This window comes from Dasypus novemcinctus, chromosome 22 (assembly GCF_030445035.2).
Source record: "Dasypus novemcinctus isolate mDasNov1 chromosome 22, mDasNov1.1.hap2, whole genome shotgun sequence".
NCBI classification, from domain to species: Eukaryota; Metazoa; Chordata; class Mammalia; order Cingulata; family Dasypodidae; genus Dasypus; species Dasypus novemcinctus.
The window spans coordinates 59,461,588-59,484,322 of record NC_080694.1 but is presented as its reverse complement, the minus strand read 5'-3'; the positions used below and the strand labels follow the sequence as shown (position 1 = coordinate 59,484,322).

The following is a 22,735-nucleotide window of genomic DNA, read 5'->3' as shown; positions in this document are numbered from 1 at the left end:
CAGAGAGTCAGGGAGAAGGGCTCTCCTTTGTGGGTGGAGCCAGGGAAAGGAGAGGGAGACAGAACAGGAATGCAGGGAGAGCGAGGTGACCATGACACAGGAGAAGGCAGTGTGCCAAGAGCGCAGCCTTCCCATGGCCCCCCAAAACTCCTCGAGTTACCTAAGGCCTCTGCCTTTAGAATCCTCATTCTTAGGTAGTGCGCATAATTCCTGGTTCTCAGGGGTTGGGGTGAAGACTGAATGAGGTCAAGGCTGAAGGGGAGGGGCAGGGCCATTCGGGAGCCAAGGGGGCCCTGGTCCCAGGGGAGGCCTGTGGGCAGCAGACTTGCCTTGCGTAGCCGCTGGCAGGGAGGAAGCAGGGAGAAGAAGGGCTCTGTCCCTCTCTCTTTCCTGTTCCAATCTTCTGCCAAACCCAACAGGAAAGCAGAGGCAAGGGAGACAACCAGGAAGTTCTATTCCTGGAGCCAGGAAAAGGGGAGAGAAGGGTAGCGAGGGCAGTGGAGCACAAAACCCGCCCCTGGTCCCGAGTACAGAGTAGGCATGGCAGTGCTGCAGCCTCCGGCATGTCCTCCGGTGTACCCTTCTCTAGTGTGTTCCCTGTGTTAGCACAGTCAACCCCAGAGAACGGTCTTAGCCCCAGTTTTCAGATGAGGAACAGGAGGCTAGAGGTACGTGGGTGTCACCTGAGTTGGATCTATGGAAAGAGCATGCAGTGTTAAAAGGAAAAGCCACCTAGCCAGGTGTGGCAGAGCTGTGGCTAAAAGCACAGGTGGCCAGAGTAGGTTGGGGACAGAAGCAGGAGAGTGGAAGAAGGGCTCCATGCTGCCACCTGAGCCTGCACCAGGTCAGGAAGGCGTGTGTGGCATCTCACCACCACCCCTTCCCCACGCACACTGGACACCAGTGCTTTCCCTCTGGCGGTTGCGGGGAGGGTCACTTTCAGGGCAGGCTGGGGACCCCAAGCTCTGGGCTCAGGACCTGGAGGCTCTGAGGTCCAGGCAGATGGGCTGACCGCACGGGCCACCCTCCATCCCCTGCAGGGGACGTGGTCCTGGACCCCGCCAGGGCGAACCCCATCCTGGTGGCCTCCGCAGACTGGAGGAGTCTGCGGCGGGCAGAGGCGCGGCGGGATCTGCGCGACCACCCCGAGCGACTCGCCTGGCATTACTGCGCGCTGGGCAGCGAGAGCTTCACGGCGGGAGACGTTCCTGGGAGGGGGAGGTGGGGACAGAAAGGAGTGGCATGTTGGGGTGTGCAGTGACGACGTGGAGAGGAAGTGCTGGGTTAAGATGACACCCGAGAACGGATGCCGGACCATGGGGCTAAGCGCCGGGAACGACGACCGCGCCCTCACCCAGCCGCCGACCAAGCTGCCCGTCGCATGTTCAAAGCTCCTGGCTGCCATTACTTGAATTACACCATGTAACAACTCTGTGACTTTGGTATCCCTTTATTGTCCTCTTTTTGAAAAAATGAATATGGAATAGGCTCCATTTATTTAGGCCTTCTTTGATTCCTTTTGGCAGTGTTGTATAGTGTTCTGTGTACAAGTCCTTTATTTATTTATCTTTAAATTTAATACATATTTTTATTAGAAAAGTTATGAGTTTACAAAGCAATCATGCATCACCTATAGGTTTGTCATATGGGTCTGCACCACCCGTATCTTGCATTGTTGTGAAACATTTTTTATAATTGTTAAAACAGCATTCCAATACTACTAACAATGGTCCATAAATGTATTGGGGGCATTTTCCCCATAAACCACCCTGTTTATCCTCTTTATACACGTGAAGAAAACTGGGCTGCAGAAAAACGAATGAACTTTTCAAAAGCAGGAGAACTGGGATTGGAATAACAGGCTCATTGGCCTAGAACTTGAAATGGGCAGGTGCCGTGCTAAGTACTTTAAGTGTAACACTCCCTGTTTATCACTCACAGCACCCCTGGGAGATGTCTCCTTTTGTGGGTGCAGAAACCGAGCAGAGCAGAGATGGGAGGCCCCTGGGGCCCCACTGCCTGGCCCGCAGCCCGGGCTCAGGGCGGGAGCCCCGTCTCAGAACCTTGAACTTGGCAACCACAGAGCAGACACGGCAGGGCCACACAGCTTGGGACCCACGCCTGCGGGAGGGGAAGGCTGGTTCTCTGGTTGTGACTGTGTCCAAGGGCGCATTGGAGAGACCGGGGGTGACAGGAAGCTCGTCTTTAGGGTCCCAGGGGAGACACCTGGAGAGGAGCCCTGCGCGGTAAGGGGGCTGAGCTCCGGGTGGGGCATGAACGCAGGCGGCTGCGCAGGGAAGGCGGGGTCCAGGCCTGGGCTCCCCCCGCCTGGCTGGGGCGGGGAGGGGAAGGGGCATGGTGGGCAGGAAGCCTCCCGGGTCCACCTGGGGGGGAGGGGGCATGAGGGTCCTGGCGTGTGTCCTGGAAGGTCTGATGACTCATCTCTCTGGAGGTACCTGAGCCGGGAGAAGAAGGGCAGACGTGGCGCCGATGCTCCCAGGGGGCCCAGGTCTGGGGCTGATGGAGCCAGCCGCTTCCCTGCGCGTTTCCCCACAGGGAGGCCTTCTCTTCCTCCTCTTCCTCAGCGCCTTTGGCCAGCTCTCAGGTAGGGGTTCAGGCCACTTGCTCCTTCCCAGAAAGGAAAAGCTGCACTCAGGCCCCAAAGCAGAGGAGCCCGGGCCCATCCACTCCTTGCGGGCATCTTCCTTGAGTGTCCATCAGCTCTGCCCCCTAGAAATAGAGCGACAGGCCCAGATGCCAGCCTCCTGTGTAATTTTAAATTCTAAAGTAAGGCACTGCCTTCAGAAAAGTAAACACATGAAATAAATGGTAATGGCATATTTGATTTACCCCGACATATGCAAAGCATTTTTATTTGATCATTAGATTAATGTAAGAAATTTTCCATTAGATTTTTTTTTAATATACTAAGCTTTTAAAATACTATGTTTATGTTACATATCAGGACTTCTCAATTCTGAGGAGCTAGTGGCCACCGTACTTCAAAGCTCAGGCTTCCACTACCTTCCAGGCACGGTGCTGGCCTGGGGAGTCGAGGAAAAGATCCTTTGGGGACAGTTTCTCCCCTAACAGAATTCACAACCACACCCAGAGGTGCCTCCCCGAGGACCCACACCCATGGCACCCCTGCGACCCCAGAGAGAAGCCGTGGCCCCTGCCCTGGCAGCCCTTCCCCCTGCAGTTCTGGCTGCTGAGGCCCCTTTCTGATCCCACCCCCTCGTGAACAGCCCAGTTCACCGTCGTGGGGCCTCCCGAGCCCGTGCGGGCCATGGTGGGAGAGAGCAGCATGTTGCACTGCCACCTGTCCCCGAGAGGAGCGCCGAGGCCATGGAGGTGCGCTGGTTCCGCACCCACTCCTCCGCCGCCGTGCTGGTGTACAGGGGCGGGCGGGAGCGGCCGGAGGAGCAGATGCAGCAGTACTGTGGAAGGACGAGCCTCGAGGGCGCGGGCCTGCGCCAGGGGCGCGCGGCGCTGGTCATCCACAACGTCACCGCCCACGAGGACGGCAACTACAGCTGTTCTTTCCAAGAAGGCACGTCCTACGAAGAGGCCATCGTGAACCTCGAAGTGGCAGGTAGGTGGCCTTTCCAGTGGGACTCCTGGGGAAAGGGCTCCCTGCTCACCGCACTGCAGACCAGCGGTTTTTGCTGGAATCCCACCTGCTCGCCCTGTGCTCCTGGGAGCAGGTTTGCCTGCCAGGCCGCGGGCGTCACAGCTTGAGGAGCTCACACGGACCTGGCTGTGGCCTGCAGCAGGGGGGAATGTTCAGTCCCACAGATGGGTCTGCTTTCTCTTTTTCCTTGTTATTAGAGCGACATATATACATAATTCAAAATTTCCCATTTTACCACTTTCAAGTGTACAATTCAGAGTTGTTAATTACGCTCACAGTATTGTGCTACAGTCACTAACATCCATTACACCTTTTCATCTCCTCAAGCAGAAACTCTGCACCCACTGAGCAATAACTCCCCATTCCACATGTCCACACACACACAGACCCTGGACCCCTACTGACCTGTCATCTGTCTATCTCTGAATTTGCTCTCCCAGCTTCAGATCAGTTTCATGCTGTTGTAGGGAAGTGGGGTGTGCGTGGTATTGAAGGCCAGGACACGAGAACTCAGAGAAGGAAGTTGGTTTATTTTGACTGGCCGGACTTGTCAGACTCTTGTCCTAATAAAAACCGAGCCCTGAATAGCATTTTTCAGGCTCTTTTATACAGAGGTTTAAGGTTAGGGAGACAAGGGGTGATGGTATGCAAACAGACCTTTGGTTAGTTTCTTCAGTGTTTGAGCTGGGTATCAGGTAGGTTATTTCCTCCAGGTGAGTTACATATTCCCCACATTGCAAGCCAGCTTGGATTTAGCATATCTTCCACAGCTGGGATTCAGCATATCTTCCACATTCCATCTGGATGCAACCTTGAATACACCTTCAGTCTTACATCCCTTCTGAACATTCAAAGACTGTAGGGCCTATACTACTTATTTGGCCATTTTGGGAACTAGGTACACTTGGAAACAATTTTGAATTTACACACAGGCTCTATCATATTCCCCCCTTTGAGGCCAAGCTTAAGTTATAATGCTTTGGCATCACTATTGTCTGAGTCCCTCTGGACTGACTGGTATGTATATAGAGCCATGAGATGGGAGGCTGTTTGCCTTCTTACTATACCATTTATTAGGGTTCACAATCTTTTTATGTTGAAAGGGAGGAGGCATGGAAGGATGGTGTATGCGCCTATGAAAAAGGCAATTATTCCCAGTAGATGCTTGAAATTGTTTACTATTGACTGCCAGCTTACAAAGGGATTCTTTAAATTCCAACCATTCCAGTTTTGCACTGGGACATGAGCAATTTTTACTATTTTGCTTGTAGTTTCATCAGTAACCTTTCCAGTGTTATCTAATTCAAGGGAGCAGTTAGAGACATTGAACTTTCCACAAACTCCCCCTTCAGCGCCAACAGATAGTCTAGGGCAAGACTGTTTTGATAGATAGCATTTCTGAATTTAGTTTGCTGTTGGGCTAGTAAGTTTAGTGCATGGCAGTTTCATTAGTTATTATCTCTACCACAGCTTGTAGGTGGATGATTCAGCTTAGCATATAGATAGGGGTTCGATAAGCCCACATGCCATCCTCTGCCCAAGTTGCTGGCCCGTAGTATTGGATTATATGCTCACGGTCATTCTTCACCTCACCAGGTTGTGACAGCCCTTTTTCCTCTTGTGTTTTGATATACTGGCTGGTGTAGCTCTTTCCCTTCTGTTAAGGGAATGAGGAAGAAGGAGGGTTTTATTGTACCAAGCATACATGTTCCACACCAGTTTCGCAGAAGTTCTCAGAATGCACCCTTCCCACAAATCCAGTAGAAACCATTTGGGGCAGTAAAGGTGCCCTTTGCGGTGGAGTTCCACACTGTGATTAATTTGGGGAAAGTATAATTTATGAGAACGAGGTCAGATTCGTTCCATGTTTCCCAAGGCTCTGTTATTTTGTAGTATAATTTTGGAATGTTCCCCCTGTACATGTTAGGTTTCCAACAGCTATAGAGGAGCTTAGGCAGGCCCTTGAAGCACAATATTTTCCTATGACAGATATTTGCAAGGGCCACAGACTATCTCGGGGGACAGCCGGGAGGTCAGTTGCATTATATGGTTGGCTGTAATTGTATTCCCTGGTTTCGCAGGGCCATTGGTCTCCCACATTAGTACCTCCACATACGTAGCATGAGGAGACATTTAAGGCTGCCCCTTCCACTTCAGCCAGGTTTATAAAGAGGTTTCTAGCTGCTTTTGGGATGGAAAAGGGCTTTGCCATTTCTTCACAGAAAGAGTGGAGCACAGAATGAGCTTTACTTGTGAGTGGGTATTCCCGATACCCAACCCAGACGTAGGCTCCTAGGTCTATTCCTTTACCATCAATGCAGAGTCCGATTTGGACTCCTGAGTCTGCCAGGATTCAGGTTTAAGGATGGTGAGGTTTAAGGGGTTACATTGACCACGTGGACAGTTACCCGGGGCCATTCCCTTGGTGAGGATGGTTGTTTGCTGTGTCTGTGCTCCAGGTGGCCCAGGTGACACAGGACCAGCAGGGGCAGTAGTATGCACCTATGTACTTGCACCAAAAGCCCCTCTCCTTGGGCTGCACTTCCCATTTCTGGAGCGCACATGTACTTATTGTTATGAGTATACATCTATTCTCAGCTGAGCCCTCCACAATCTGTGTTCCATGGTATCCCGGAGTCTATAACTTGACATGCGTCAAATAGGAGGGACACTCGTTGGTTCTGGCTCATGACTGGTGTGGAGGAAAGTAGCTCCCCATTTTGATCAAGCACTCTTATTTCCCATTTACGGGAGACTCCTGGGGGTCTAGGGTCATAGCAGGTTATTTGGCCAGATGCATTACAGACACTACAGGAGATTCCCTGAAACTGACAGGTTGTTACCTGGCCCTTGCAGGTGTAATGACTATGATATATTAATGACTATGATATATTAATGTGGTGTTGACATTGGCCGCTGTACGTACCTTTTGAATACATGGCTCACACTCTGTGGTGTTGACCTGGGACCAGGGGAGGGTTAGGGCTAGAAGCAGGAAAAATAGCCAAAGGGGCATTTAATGGCTTAAACCAGATTCCTAATTGTCGGCTGTGGGTAGACTTATCAGCTTTCCTTGTGTGTCTGGAGCAGGGCTTGGTGTTCTGTCCTCACTCTTCAGCCATGCGTGGACCCGTCAGCTTCTGGGGTGTGACTGGAGCAGGGCTCAGTGTTCCCCTTTTTTGCAAGATGAGTTTGGTTGAGCTGTGGGTATCTGGAATACAGGTCCAGGACTCTCGCTTGACTCGGCTATGTTGTATCCAGGGGGTGATTTCAGCTCTTTTAACTGCAGTGGGTGTGGATAAAATGACAAGATAGGGTCCTCACCATTGAGGGGATGGTGGAGCTGACTTCCAGTGCTTGACCCAAACTGCATCTCCTGGCTTGTACGGGTGTACAGAGCTGCTTAAGCTAATGGGGGCTCTTTCTTGGGCCCAGTGATGCAGATTATGTAGGGGCTTTCCTAAGCTGATCATCTGCTGAGCTATTGGTAAGTTTCCTGTTTCTCTGAGATCCCCTTCTATATCTCCAATTATGGGAGGAGGCCTCCCAAAGAGGATTTCATAAGGGGTTAGCCTTAGTTTTTGGCTTGGGCTGTCTCAAACTTGTAGGAGAGCACTTGGAAGTACTTGCACCCATGTGAGCCGTTTCTTGGCAAATCTTGGCAATATAAGTCTTTATTGTATGGTTCATTCACTCTACCTTTCCTGAGCTCTGAGGATGGTAAGCAGTGTGCAGTTTCCATTGGATGTGCAGCGCCCTTGCAATCTTTTGTGTGATTTCGGAGATGAAGGCAGGTCCATTGTCAAAGCCAATCGAGAGCAGTAGTAGCCCACAGCGAGGAATGATTTCCCTGAGGAGAACCTTAGCTACTTCTTCAGCTTTTTCTGTTCGAGTGGAAAAGGCTTCCACCCAGCCAGTAAACATGTAAACAAGGACTAGGAGATATTTATAAACTCCAGATCGTGGCATTTCTGTGAAATCAACTACTAGATTTTCAAGAGGCATACGGCCAGTTCTCTGGACCCCTGGGGCTCCTGTGGGCCCCTGGCGAGGGGTATTCCTTGCACATGTCACACACCATTGGCATACAGCATGGGTGATAGCAACGAGTCTTGGGATGTCAAAGAATCTTTCTAACATTTCCTTCAAATGGGTTTTTCCCAAGTGTGTGTTCTCATGGTAGTCTTGAACTACAGTTGCTGCTATTATTTGTGGCACAACTATTCTGAGATGAGGCCATGTCCACCATCCATTTTCTTCTTGTGTCCCTCCCTCAGAGAGAATCAATTCTCTCTTGGCTTGTCTATATTGTGACTCTTTGTGACTCAGAGGCTGTGGGATGAGAGCAGGAAGTGTATACTGGAGTTTCTGATAATTTAGAGGTTGAGAAATGAGAGTGGTGGTCAGGTTTTCAGATAGAGACCCTTCCCAAGCCACTCCTTTTGCTTCAGCATCTGCCTTACAACTTCCCTGGGCAATGGGTATGTGGCTTCTCTGGTGTCCCTTACAGTGCATTACAGCCACTTTGACAGGCTCCCAAACTGCTTCTAATAGCTCCAGAATCTGTGTACCATATTTAATGCTCTTCCCTCCTGAATTAATGAGTCCCTTTTGTTTGTATAATGCTCCATGCACATGTAGTGTAAGAAAGGCATATTTCGCGTCTGTGTAGATGTTAACTTTGGCTCCAGCTGCAAGTTGCTGGGCTCAGGTGAGGGCAATGAGTTCAGCTGTCTGTGCTGATGTGTTATCTGGTAGGCTTTGCACCTCTACTGTGGTTTCAGATGTTACTACAGCATATCCTGCTTGCCGATTGCTGTCCTGCATAAAGCTACTCCCATCTGTGAAGAACTCCATGTCAGGAGTTGCCAATGACTGGTGTTGAAGGTCTGGCTGGCTGGAATATACTTCTTGCAATGTTTCCAGGCAGTTATGGGCTGGAACCCCTGACTCCACGAGTAGCAGGGTGGCTGGATTTAGGGGTTTTATAAGTTCCAGCTAGTTGGATGTATTTTCACATGATAGGGTTTATTATTTAACCAGGTGGCTATTAGTAAACCAATGTGTTTCTATGGTTTCTAAGATTGTAATTACTGCATGCAGAACCCGGACAATTATAGGCTGCCCAAGAGTTAGTGTTATAGCTTCTACTGTAAGCATGGCTGCAGCTGCTACAGCTTGCAAACATGAGGGCCATCCCTGGACTACAGTGTCCACTTGTGTGGATAGATATGCTACAGGTCTTTGCCAGGAACTGAGGTATTGAGGGAGTATTCCTACTGCAATGCTTTGGCGGTTGTGAACGTAGAGGTAGAATGGCTTAGTGATGTCTGGAAGTCCGATGCTCGGTGTTTCCATTACAGTTTGTTTGAGAGCAATATAAGCATTTTTCTGTGGGCTTTCCCAGAGCAGGGGATCACGATCTCCTCCCTTCGTGGTTTCATTTAAAGGGCACATGAGGACCACAAAATTGGGAATCCAATTGCAGCAGAATCCACTTGCCCCAAGGAACTCTCGCAGCTTCTGGCAGGTATTAGGCTCAGGGAGACTACAGATCGCTTTCTTTCTTTCAAGTCCCAGTTCACGGCACTCCTGTGTTATTTTATAACGTAGATATTTGACCTGAGGTAGGCAGATTTGGGCTTTTTTCTTAGACACCCAATAGCCCTTTTACTGTAGATGCTTTAAAAGAGCATGGGTTCCACCAGCACACTCTTGATAGGTAGGACTTCCGAGAATGTGGTCATCTACATATTGGAGGAGAAAACAATTATGGCTTTCTGCTTTAAAGGATTTGAGATCTCTGGCCAGGGCTTGTCTAGAAATACTGGGTGCATTTTTAAATCCCTGAGGCAATCACATCCATGTTAGTGGCTGCTTTTCACCTGAGTTTCAATTTTCCCATGTAAAGGCAAAATTGGCTGGCTCTGGGGTGCTACTGGAATGCAGAAGAAGGCATCCTTAAGATCTAGGCATGAAAAGTAGATTGCCGATGAGGGTATTATGCTGATGACAGTATAAGGATTAGAAACCGCAGAATGAAGGGTTATTACTGCCGAATTAACTGCTCATAAATCCTGGACTGGGTGGTAATTTCCATCAGCCTTTTTAACAGGGAAGAGTGGGGTGTTCCAGAGAGACTGGCACGGCCTCAATGTGCCCTCATTCAGTAATCTCTGAATATGTAGCTGGACCTTTTCTTGCACTTCATGTGGAACTGGATATTGCCTTATGCTTACTGGACTGGCCGTTGGATTTATTTCAATAATAATTGGAGGAACGTCATGTGCCATCCCCATTGGGTTACCCTCTGCCCACACTTCAGGAACATCTTCAAAGGGGAGCTGCATGGCCATGGATTGGCCAGTCTCACTGAGGCAAAACAGTCTCCATTCCTCCTGCAGAGGAAGGGTTAGCACTATTTTTGGAGGGTCCTGTGGCCCCAGTGTCAGTGTGAATAGCCCCGTGGCATCAAAGATAATTTGAGCCTGTAGTTTAGACAGCAGGTCTCATCCCAGGAGGGTTGCTGGGCAATCTGAAAGATAAAGGAATTCATGAGTGACGTCCTTCCCCCAGTGTTGCAGGTCCTGGCTTGAAGGAAAAGCCATTGGGCACTTTTGCAGTTGCCCCGATAGTGGGTTGTCTATTTGATAGAGGCTCAATTGGCTTTGTCATTACAGAATGTTGAGCCCTAGTGTCATTGTATGGTACGGCCCCCAATTTGGACTCCAACCATAGGCTCCTTGGGGCCGAGAGAATAGGAGCCCAGTCTGTCCTAATAATCTCTCTCAGACTCCTCCATTCCTGCCAGTCCAATGATCTGATCTATAGGGTTTTTTTCTGAACCTCTTTGGACCCAGCATTTGGGTTGTAAGGCCCCACTGGCTTTTCTGGGTAATGTTTTGGCCGCAGAGTCCGGGTCAAGTGGCCAGCTGGGACACTCTCACTTCCAATGCCCATCCTCTTTGCAGTATGCACACTGATTTCACCCTAGATGTGGGCCTTTCCCTCTCCTTGGGGCTGGGGCTTGCCAAGTTACTTTCCTTAGCACAGGAATGGATTTTTCCACAATTGCCGCTGCCAGAAGATCTGCCTTCTTTTTCATTTTTCTATTTTCTTCCCTTCTTGTTTCTACATCACAGTTGACATAGACCTTAGGAGCTACTTCCATGGGCTGAGAGATACTCATTCCAGCAAACCCATCCAATTTCTGCAGCTTTCTTTGGATGTTTGTCTCTGATTGGGCAACAAATGCTGCATTGACCATTGTTTGGCTCTGTGGAGCATCTGGGTTAAAGGGCGTGTGTACACAAAACGCTTCACACAGTCTCTCATAAAATTGAGCAGGACTCTCATCCAGGCCTGTAGAATTTAACAGGTCATTGCCATATTCACTGCTTTGTAGCTCCCCACCATGAATCCTTCAACTAAGGCCCTATGGAATGTTTCTAGTTGGTTGTGCAATCCGGATCGCTATTCGGATCCCACAGGGGTCCTCCTCTGGGAACTGCAGGTGGGCATATTGATCACTGTCCAAAGTTCCCTCAGGTGCGTGCTCTCTAAGCCAGGTTAGAAGTCCCTGCGTGACACCCATTCTCTTTTCAAAGTTCAATAAAGTCGTTATAAGTTGTTTACAATCAGCCCAGGTGGGTTTGTGGGTCTATATGATGAACTGGAAAAGGTCTGTCATGGCCTGAGGCTTCTCTGAGAATGGTGGGGTGTGGCTTTTCCACTTAAAGAGATCCATTGTCGTAAAGGGCTGATAGATGAATATCCAGTTTCCCCCCTGAACCTGGCCATTTGCATCGTAAAAGATTGGGGTCCTGGCTTCATGGAGAGGTAGCTGTAAGGCAGCCCTTCTCTCTGCTCCCTCTGGCCCCTGGGCTCACTGTTGTTTGAGTTGTTGCCTCTCAGCATCTCCTTCCTGACTGATGGGCAGTGCTGCAGGGGCGTTGCCAGGGGCAACAGGCTGTAAAAGCAGCTAGTCTGCATTTTCCCTTGCGGAAGCTGCCAAAGACCACTGCGGAGACCGTGAAAGCTGCTGTGGGGATGGCATAGGGCTCTCAGGTGCAGATGGCAATAAAGGCAACTGCGGGGATGGTATAGGTGCCCTCTCTGATGGTGATAAAGGCAGCGGTGGGGATGGTGTGGGCGTCGCACTTCCCCATGTGGATGACGACAACAGGGCACTGCTTAGGGACACTAGCTCATTTTCATTCCTTAGTACTTCCGTGATGGGAGTCATCGCATAAGGCGACAGAAATTCATGTTTATATGGCCCTTCTAAAATGGGCAGATCGGCACTGGATTTGGGGCACCCTTTCTCTGGGCCCTTTGCACAGTGATTGCTTGGTCCTTGGTACAGCACTCCTCAGTTTCTGTATTAAGTAAATTCTAGCTTCCTTAGTCACCCACTCCCTAATCAAGGGGGGTTTTGGCTTACAGCGTTTTCCCAAGCATCGATGTTGGGGAATTAGTCTGGATGCCCTGGATTTCCAGTTACCACATTGCGGACCTTACGATGATCCAGGGATCCAAAGTGACCTCCTGGGGTCAGCCCATGCTGAAAGTTGGCCATTCTAATTCATAAAGCATCTTAAGCTTTCCTGGCTGAAATCTTATGCTGTGCGCATCTTCACGGAATGCATGGGGGAAGTTTTTCAGCATACAGCCTAACGGGGTTTGACTGTGTGTGTTTCCCATTTCCACCCTGTGCCGATGTTGCACAGCAGTCACTCAAGCCTTACACTTCATCTGGCCTTACGGGTCTCTGGCCACATCCATCGTGGGAGTTTTCGGTTCCTCTTGACCTTTGCGGTTTGGTATAAGCCCCCGATACTGAAGAGGGTCCCAGACTGTCCTTGATCTTATGAGGTCACCACGGAACCATGGATCAGGACTCTGCACTCACCACGCAGTAGTAATTTTCTGTGTCTCACTCAGTCGCCACAAGCACATGCACCCAACCACCCCCTTTCCTTTCCTCGGACCTGGAGAGGAGACGGCTTCCTCCTGTATTCTCAGGAGTTAGGGCCTCCCCTTTGAGAGTTGATCAGCCTCCCTCCTGATTTTAGAATTAGGCTTTTCCTGCACTATGCCCCTGGAGTCTTACCAGTCCAACACGCGGAGCTCCTTGTTTCGATCTGAGGGTCTCTCAAACCCTCCAGTGCCTCTGGTTTGTCTGGGAGGGCTCCAGCGAAGACCACAAGCTATTTTTGGACTCAAATGGGATGTCCAGGGGCGTCCAGGGCTGGGTTTTTCCTGGGTCCTCCTAGCCTCCTCGGGGACATCCGGGAGGGGCAAACAACTGTTGCTGCCTCTCACCTTCTCAGCACAATCCCGGCGAACCCCAAAATGTTGCAGAGAAGTGGGGTGTGCACGGTATTGAAAGCCAGGACACAAGAATTCTGAGAAGGAAGTTGGTTTATTTCTACCACCCGGGCTCGTAGGACTATTGTCCTAAAAATAACCGAGCCCCAAATAGCAATTTTTGTCTCTTTTATACAGAGGTTTCAGGTTAGGGAGACAAAGGGTGATGGTATGCAAACAGACCTTTGGTTAGTTTCTTCAGTGTTTGAGCTGAGTATCAGAAAGGTTATTTCCTACAGGTGAGTTACATAGTCCCCACATTGCAAGCCAGCTTGGATTTAGCATATCTTCCACAGCTGGGATTTAGCATATCTTCCACATTCCATCTGGATGCAACCTTGAATACACCTTCAGTCTTCCATCCCTTCTGAACATTCAAAAACTGTAGGGTCTATATTACTTATTTGGACATTTTGGGGACTAAGTACACTTGGAAACAATTTTGAATTTATGCACAGGCTATATCAATACCTCCTTAAAGATCTTTAAGGACCTTTCTCAGTAACATGTTTTAGAATTAGATGATTTTATTGTGAACTATAAAACACATACAGAAAATGTAATAAAACATTAATGTTTGGCTTACTGAATAATTATGATCAAGGAACCATTATTCCCATCAACAGAACAGGGCCTTCTCCCGTCCCTTCTCAGTCATAGCCCCTTTCCTCCCATCTCAAAGGTAAACTCTGTCCTGACTTCTAAAGTGATATTCCCTTGCTTTTCTCTATAGATGTACCCCCAAAATTTTATCTTTGAAAATATGTAGTTTAGTTTGCCTGTTTTTGAATTTTATTTACATGGAGTCACACAGTATATTTTCTACCTGTCTTCTTTTCACCCTCCATTTTGTATTTGAGATTTATTAGTGCACTTGTGTGTAGCTGTAGTTTCTTGATTTTTAATTGCTACTCAATTTTCCATTGTGCAACTGTGCCACAGTGTATTCATCCATTCTGCTCTTGAGGATCTTTTAAGTTGGTTCCAGCTTTGTGCTATCATAAAAAATGATGCTAAGAATATTCCTTTATAAGTACCATGGCACCCAGGTCAGCATGTTTTCATTGGGTACAGAGCGACACCTCACTGTCTGGGAAGAAGTATTCATCTAACCATGTGCCCCGGTGAACTGAATATTTTTGGTAGGCATCACTAAAAAGGTACTTTTTATGGTATATACATACTTTTATAGTGGTTGTTGCTACACACACTTTTAAGAGCATTATAGCCCGAACCACAATCAGAACCAATCAGATCTAACACCAGCAGTTATTCCTCCCTCCATATCCAACATCTAGCAAATAGCTTGACTACCAGTAAGTACATGGCAAAGTTGTTAAATGAATGAGCAAAACACATGATTGGCTGATATCAAAATTTTAGCGAGGGAAAAATTTGTCTTTGGGGTTCCTCTTATCATAGACACTCCTGAATTCAATCAACAAATACGTATCAAGTGTCTCCTATATTTGAGGCATTCTTCTAGAAACCTGCGAACAAAACGCAGGAAAACTGCTGCCCTCATTGAACTCCCATTCTGGAGGGAGTACAGAGTGATAAGTGAAATAAGTAGGTAAAATTCGTAATATGGCAGATGGTGATGGGTTCTATAGAAAAAATAAAGCATGGAACAGGGGTAGGGATGTTGGGCAGGGAGGAAATTGTCATTTTAAATAGGATGGTCAAGACCACAATGGCTTCACTGAAAAGATGGAATTGAACAAAGCCCTAGAAGAAAGTGAGGGAGTGAGCCGTGCACCCGCCGGGCTCAGTGGGTGGTGGAGGTTTGGGGAGGGTGTGCCTTTCCCAGAAGATCCTGTCTTTGTTACTCAGAAGCACAACCTTGCTCCTGACTGATACATAATGGAGGAGGGTTTCTGGGCCTTGCCTGTCTTTGTTTTTTGTTTTTTTTAAGATTTATTTATTTCTTTCTTTCTCTCCCTTTAACCCCCTCCTCCCCCCGGCCCCCCAGTTGTCTGCTCTCTGTGTCCATTCTGGGTGTGTTCTTCTGTGACCACTTCTATCCTTATCAGTGTCACCGGGAATCAGTGTTTCTTTTTGCTGCGTCATCTTGTGTCAGCTCTCCGTGTGTGTGGCGCCATTCCTGGGCCAGCTGCTCTTTCTTTCGCACTGGGTGGCTCTCATTATGGGGCGCACTCCTTGTGTGTGGTTACACCTGTCTTTGTAGCAAATATAACTCTTCCTCTATTCTTTTCTTGCAAATATAACTGCTCTGTCCTGCCCATGCTGAATTGAATAGTTGTAGAAATTTTTGTGTTTTTGTTCAGTTAGTTGATTGATTAGCTGGTTTTGACCCTAAGTCTATTATCCCTTGCTTGCCTCCTTGAACCAGGCTAAATGTTGTGTAGAAACATTTTTTCTCATTTGTTATTTTGCATTTTATTCCATTGCAGAGTTTCTGTGAGAGCAGTTAAATATCCAGCTAGGTTTTTCTCTCTATTTCTTAGAAAAAAATAGACTGAGCAGCAAGAACTGTTAAGTGATTGCTTTGATCTCCTGTCTTTGCTATAATTTGTTGGGTCAGGCTTGAAAAAGGAACTACTCAAAAGAGGTTTGGATGACCAGGACCACATTTTTGCAGCCCTTCATGTCCTGTTACTCACTTTTATTGAAGATCATTTTAAAGATAGACTATCATTAGTCAGAGTCTGGATTCACAAGATTTTTTCAGCTAATTTTTAAGTTAATTAATTTGTTATAGTCTGGGTGGTTTTTTAAAAATTTTTATTAGGGCAATTGTAGGTTTATAGAAAAATCATGGAGAAAATACAGCTCCCATATTCCTAGCCTCCCCCGTTCACACATACACACTGTTTTCCTATTACTTACACTTTGCATTAGTGTGGTACCTTTGTTACAATTGATGAAACAATATTATTATCATTCTACTAGTAAATATAGTCCATAGTTTACATTAGGGTTCACTTTTTGTGTTGTACCATTGTATGAGTTTTTATATTTTTATTCTATTAACACAAATACAACCTAAAAGTTCCCATTTTAACCACTTTCAAGCATACAATTCAGAAGTGTTTATTGCATGTATGCTGTTGTACTATCTCGTCACCATCCTTCACCAAAACTTTTCCATCACCCCAAACAGAAACTCTACCAATTAAGCATTAACTGCCCATTCCCCACTCCCACTCGGGAGCCTGTTAACCTGTATTCTAGTTTCCAATGCTGTGAATTTGCACATTCTAATTATTTCATGTGAATAAGCTCTTACAATAGTTGTCCTTTCTGTCTGGCTCATTTCAGTCAACATGATGTCTTCAGGGTTCATCTGAGCTGCATCATGTAGCAGAACTTCTTTCCTCTTTGCAGGGCTGGAAAATCCCATTGTCTGCATATACCGTATTTTGCTTAGGGATTCCTAGGGTTTTTGAGGATTTTGTTCTGATGGCAGCCTTCGAGGAGGCAGTATTTTATCTTTAGGACCCCAGGACATCCAGATCTTTCTAGTAGGTGGATGTTGTGGAGGACAATAAGAAAACTGCCTAATTGAGCCTCTGGTGGAGAAACTTCTCTGCACTGGGCTAAGTGTTGGCTCAGCAGGCCAGCTCTGTCCATTTTCCTGAAAAAACAGAACCAGATAACTGCGGTGGTGTGAAGCCCTGAGCCAGGTGATGGAGTGGGGTCTTCCAGTCAGAAAGTGTCTCAGGGTTCTGCTGGCCGGGCAGCTTTCAGTCCTTATATTATTCTAGAGCTTGAGGAAGTCAAGGCTACTGAGAAGATTTCCCAGGAGCTGAAAGTGAAATACCTTTTCAGGTCTGAATGGACATACTAACCAGCAGTGAGAAAATTAGAGCCCCTGATGGAATGAACCAGGCAAAAAGCCCGTGTCAGGAGGCTGAGAAAGTGTGATGTGTGCAAGTGTGATGGAGAAAGACTACCATGTTGTGCTAGTCCCTGACCTTGGCGATCTCACAGCTTCTTTGGCATTTTGCTCTCCTGGGATTGTCCTGGAAACAGGGTTCTTGCTTCCTTCCCTTTTTTCTTCCTTCCTTTCTCCCTATCTCCTCCTTCCCACCCTGCCTCCTACCTTCCTTCCTCCCCTTCTTCCTCTGCAGAGGTTAGGCAGATGGGGGCCATATGAGCCAGGTTCACAGGAGCAGCCGCCTGGCTCTCCCTCCTCCCCTTGGCTCTCCCTCCTCCCCTTGGCTCTCCCTCCTCCCCTTGGCTCTCCCTCCTCCCCGTGGATCTCCCCCTTAGAGCAGAGCTTCCAGGACACCCCTGCCTTTTCAGCTGAGCCCCTGTCTCCCTCCCCAGGCATGGGCTCCAAGCCCCTCGTGGAGATGAAGGGCCAGGAGGACGGGGGCATCCGGCTGGAGTGCACCTCTGCCGGCTGGTACCCACAGCCCCACGCAGTGTGGAGGGACCCCTACGGGGAGGTTGTGCCCGCCCTGGAGGAGGCTTACACTGCCGGCGCCGACGGCCTCTTCACCGTCACCTTGGCCATGATCATCAGAGACGACTCTGTGAGAAACATGTTCTGCTCCATCCACAACACCCGGCTCGGCCAGGCGGTGGAAGCAGGAATCTTCATTCCAAGTGAGCTCCCTGTTCTCTGGAGACTCATTGTGGGGAGCCAGGGCCCTCAGGAATCAGGCTGGAGCCCTGAGAGGGGGTCAGGTGGGTTCCTGGACCCCAAAGAGCTTGGGGCTGCAGCCAGAGCTGAGGCTGCTCCCTTTGCCAGAAAGGGTGATCAAGTATTCTAAAAACCCATGAGAGGTGCCTCTTCACTGTGGGTAAATCTGACAATTTTTCTCATGACCGTCCTTGTCTTGTGACAATTATTTAAGATTTAAGAACCATCGTAATAATTGCTGGTTGGTCTGGGTTGCTGCTGAATCCTCAAGGATTTCCCAAGGGACAGAGCTGGGGAAAGTCCCTATCTGCAGACACTCATTTATTCATTCAACAAATACTTAGAAAGCATCTCTTATGCTCGAGGCCTTGTTCTAGAAACAGAGGATAAACCAGAGATCCCTGCCGTCATGGAACTCACATTCTGGAGAGATGTAGAGCAATAAATGTAATAATTAAGTAAAAGTGTATTATACCAGAAGGTCATAAGAACTATTGGAAAAGTAAAGTAGAGAAGGGAATGGGGCCCCCAGGGAATTGGGGGTGTTTTAATTATAGCTTGGATGGTCAGGAAAGAACACGTTCTCCCTGCTCCGTGAGCACAGGCTGTGGAAGTGAAGGGAGAAGCAGGAGGGCATCGCACTACTGCAGGCAAGACGTGACGGTGACTTGTCCCGGGGTGGTGGCCGTGGGGATGTGGCAGCGCTGCTCAGCTCTTATTCCCGCAGCCCCATCCCATAGTGAGTCCGGGTATTTCTGCTTTTCTGGCTCCTGCACCCCGGGCCTGGCCATCATTGTGGGGTGAGCCAGTGCAGGCCATGAGTCTCTTTCTCTTTCTGGGGGAGAAGCCAGCAGACCGGGGACCTGAGGGCGCTCTTTAGACGTGCCCTGAGGGCTGTGCTCACCCACGGCTCTGGCTAAGTGGGCCTTCCCCGGCTCCCCTTGCAGAATCCTTCATGCCCAGCACATCGCCCTGGATGGTGGCTCTGGCCGTCATCCTGCCCACCCTGATCCTCCTCATGGCCGGTGTCGTCTGTCTCGTGAAGAAACTCCAAAAGGAAAAAGAGGTTCTGGCAATGGAAAAAGAGGTTCTGGCAGTGGAGAAAGAGGATGAAAGGGAAGAAAAAGAAATTGCATGGAAGAAACTGTGGGAAGAACGTCTAAAAGAAGGTAAACATTAAGAGGGAGGTTCACAGCCATACAGAGGGTGCAGTTCAGACAGGCAGGAGCACAGGGACAGAGAAGGCAGCAAAGAGAGTCAGCATCAAGGGCTTGGCACTGTCACATCCCAGTAACTATCCCACGGGCACTGGCTTTCCATGTCCTGCAAACGCGGCCTTCGTTCTCTGGCTGCACGCAGCACTGCTGTGTGGTGAAGGAGCGCTGATAATTCCAGCCTCCTGGTCATCGTCCTTCCTGGACACTTGCCAATTCCTTAGGCATGGGGCGTGGGTGCGGATGGGGGCAGTTCCTAAAGGGCCCGTCCTCCATCATTTATACAAACCTAAGTCTCCTGGTTCTTCTACTGAGGACATTCGTTTATTTCTGTTTCCTTTTCAAAGCAACTTCAAGAGGAATTACGTAAGTTTAGCATTTTTTGAACCACTCCCTGCATACTGCCTTCTGCTTTGTTAGCCATTGTCTTCTGATGTCCCCCTCTGTCCCTTTACAGGGTGGAGAAGAACCGTCCTACACGCAGGTGAGCACCTCTTACCTTCCCTCAGATTCCAACTTTCCTCCAACCCACCAGCCATCAGCACACGTTAAAGGGGCTCCAAGACTGGCTGGGGGGCCACAGAGAGCAATTCCCCTCCGTAGCAGTCAGGGTTCTCCAGAGAAATAGAAACACATACATTAAGAGATCTATTATAGGAACTGGCTCATGTGACTGCAAGGTCTGGTAAGTCCAAATTCCATAGGACAGACCAGGAGCTGGAAATTCCAACAAAGGTGATTAGGAAATCTGGCCAGTCCCTACACTATTGTGCAGGCCTAAGGTGGAAACTCCAATAAAGCTGAAGTTGCATTCCCCAAGGGAAGCTGGTTGTCTAAAGTAGAGGCAGAAATTCATCTTTCAGATTTTTGAAATCCTCAGTTCTAACATTTAAGATTTCCATCAGATTGGATGAGGAGAGGCTCCACATTTCTGAGGCCAGTCTCCTTTGTTGAATGTAGATGCAATCAGCTATAGATGCAATCAACTGATTAGATGCAAATCCATCTATGATACACCCTTGCAGTAACAACCAGGCCAGTGCTTGCTTGAGAAACAACTGGATACCATAACCTAACCAAGCTGACACATGAAATTCACTGTCACGCCACCTAGGGCTGGATGCCAGCTCTGATGCTGAGGAATTCCAGGAGCTCTGAGTCTATCTTACAGTTTACTTTTGACAGCCTTTTCTTTGTTACAATAGTTTAATCCTTGTTTACCAGAGGTCCACCATATCTGTTTCAGTAGTCGTTGCCCTTTGGCTCAGGGATTAATCTGAAAGAAGACAGCACTGGCTTAGCTGTTTCTAACCCGGAAGGTGGTAGAGTCTGGGCACAGTTGAAGAGCCAGGTTGGGGGAAGGCAATAAGCTTCCTCACACCCCTCTCAAGGATGTATAACTATTGGCCAGGAATGCCTTCCTGCTCCCAGGAGAACTTGGGATACTCTGCAGAGAGAGCGTGAGGGGACAGACAAGAGAGCTTCCCACCACTACCCCTGCCTCCTGCCAGGGGCATATCTCATTTCATGATTTTATAATTTCTGCCCATAAGCACCTCCGAATCCAGGCTTTGCCAGATACCACGGCACTTCAGCCTTTCCCCTTTGGCACTTCAGCCTTTCCCCTTTGGCACTTCACCCTTTCCCCTGTAGCTAAGTGAATTTCAAAATGTAGCTGTCAAAAGTGTCACCGTGAAGAAAGGAGAATATCATTTTAACACAGTACAGACCTGGCGGGCACAGGTAATATACGCAAACTAAGATGTGTGTGGAATGCCAGACGTCCAACGCATTTCCTACTCCCAGAGGAGACGCAGCTGGGCTCCTCCCACCCGGGCTGTTAGAGCAAAACTGAAGGGTGATATCACCCCAAATCTCAGGCAGCAGGCAGGGGACGTTTGTCTTCCTTGAACTTCTGGAGGGTGCCCTTGCCAGTCACTGGAATGACTTGTCATGGGGTCACATAGCGATTGGATCAGGGGACCCATGACGACTCCAGTCAGGGCTCTGGGACATGGGCTGGAACTGCTCTGCAGGGGTGGGAGGGGGATGTGAAAATGGGCTTCACTGCCTCCTGGGAGGGATGTGGCCTCTTTTCTGGCTTAAGCCTAGCTGGATGGTTTCCAACTAGAGAGGGTGCCGTGGAGCATGTGTCCCGACTAGAAAAGGGGACAGACCTGAGAATGCTGGGAGGAAGTGGGGGCCCTGATTTGGGCGCATTTGGTAAATGTTCTGAGCTGCTTAGAGAATGGGTGCCCTTCCCCAAAGGCAATGCCCTGCACCCAGAGGTAGAAGTGCAGCTGGAGTAGTTCTGTGAGGCGCAGAGGGCTGTCACGTGGGGGGCCCACCAGCTTTTGGGGGCCTCTGGGAGGACCAGGAGGGACACGGTTTCCGGGGGTACCGAGGCCCCCACCCCGCTAACCCTGTGACTCCCCCGCAGCCGACGTGGTCCTGGACCCGGCCACGGCTCACCCCGAGCTCTTCCTGTCCGAGGACCGCAGGAGCGTGTTCCGGGGCACCCGCCGGCAGGAGGTCCCCGACAACCCCGAGAGGTTCGACCGCTGCCCGTGCGTCCTGGGCCTGGAGCGCTTCAGCTCCGGGCGGCACTACTGGGAGGTGGAGGTGGAGGACGTGATGGCGTGGGCCGTGGGCGTGTGCGGGGCCGACCTGCCCAGGAAGGGCGAGGTGGCGGCGGGCGGCGGCGTCTGGGCCCTGGAGCTGTTCGGGGACCAGTACCGCCCGCTGGCCGCCCCCGCGCTCCTGCTGCCGCTGCGCGGGCGGCTCGGCCGCGTGGGCGTCTTCCTGGACTACGAGGCGGGCGACGTGTCCTTCTACAACATGCGGGACCGCTCGCACATCTACACGTGCCCGCGCTCGGCCTTCGCGGGGCCACTGCGGCCCTTCTTCTTCCTGGGGTCCGATGACAGCCTCCTCTCCGTGTGCCCCGTGTTCGTGGGGGCGCAGGGGGTGACAGTGCCCGAGGCCGGCCTGGTGCTGCACGGAGCGGGGGCCCGCCGCGGCCCCTAGGGCCACTGCCCCGGCCTCTCTGGACTCCGGTGGCATCCCGCCCCTGGCCACACGGGCCCCTCTCCCTGGTGGCATCAGGGAACCCCGCCTGGGTGGCCCTCTGACACCCACGCCAGGCCCCTGCCAAGCCGCCCCCTCATCCTGGCAGTTGCTTTCCCGTGGCAGGGGCCATTTGCAGGGAGGCTGGTGCTGCCACGTGGGGAAAGGCAAGGGGGACAGTGCGTGGAAGTGCCTGCGGGAACCCACTGCTTTCTCATCAGGGTGAGGCGTTCAGCGCGGTGAAGCTCGAGTGCGCACTGGTGCGGTGGACTGTGGATGCGGGGGAGGGCTAGAGCAGCAGGCCCCAGGGGAGGGGCCACCAGGGAGCCAGGGAGCCGGGAGGAGCCACAGCTGTGAGGGTGGTCACACTGTGTTCCTTGGAGCTGGTGGCCCATCCCTACCCAGCTCCAGATTTCCAGACCACTCAGTAAAGCTTCCCAGGCCTAGAAGTGGGGGGAGAAAGATGAAGGAGGCACCCACATGTGGATCTGGCCTGGTTCAGGGTCCCTGTAGCACAGCAGGAGCCAGCCTCAGCCTTCAGGCATGGCTTCAGGTCAAGGCCCCAGCTAAGGAGGTGAGTTACTGAGCCAAACTGGTCACAGGGTCCACACTGGTGGAGAGGGCAGCAGTTGCAAGCTTTTATTTTTTAAAGGAGGTACGGGGGATTGAGCCCAGGACCTCGTAGGAGGTCAACCACTGAGCTACATCTTTTCCCCAGTTTCAAGCTTTTGAAACTTAAAAATTATTGTGGACTCCAAAGAGTTTTTGTGTGTTTAGGGTATGTCTGTCAATATTACTGATTGAATTTGAGAAAGTTTGAAAAATGTATTAATTTATATT

General features: G+C 49.9%; 2 protein-coding genes across 2 annotated transcripts in view; both read left to right on the top strand.

The window, feature by feature from the left end:
- Window positions 1-2,219: 2,219 nt before the first annotated feature.
- The window catches only part of LOC101444137 (butyrophilin subfamily 2 member A2), a 79,375-nt gene continuing 58,859 nt past the window's right edge, over window positions 2,220-22,735 (top strand). Inside the window, exon 1 of the mRNA XM_058285359.1 lies at window positions 2,220-2,246. The gene's annotated coding sequence lies outside the window, so the exon portion shown is untranslated. The remainder of the gene's footprint in view (window positions 2,247-22,735) is intronic.
- LOC101410994 (butyrophilin subfamily 2 member A2-like) lies at window positions 3,349-21,856 on the top strand. The gene is made up of 6 exons (XM_058285116.1): window positions 3,349-3,595; window positions 17,297-17,578; window positions 18,563-18,784; window positions 19,145-19,195; window positions 19,287-19,313; window positions 21,270-21,856. Exons 1-6 carry the CDS (start codon window positions 3,349-3,351, stop codon window positions 21,854-21,856), a joined length of 1,416 nt encoding a protein of 471 aa, XP_058141099.1.

Excerpts from the sequence above, each read along its gene's own strand:
- LOC101410994 (XM_058285116.1), top strand. The coding sequence starts at position 3,349 with ATGGAGGTGCGCTGGTTCCGCACCCACTCCTCCGCCGCCGTGCTGGTG. Across the intron at positions 3,596-17,296 it reads CGTGAACCTCGAAGTGGCAG|GCATGGGCTCCAAGCCCCTC; the intron begins GTAGGTGGCCTT and ends CTCCCTCCCCAG. Across the intron at positions 19,196-19,286 it reads GCAACTTCAAGAGGAATTAC|GGTGGAGAAGAACCGTCCTA; the intron begins GTAAGTTTAGCA and ends GTCCCTTTACAG.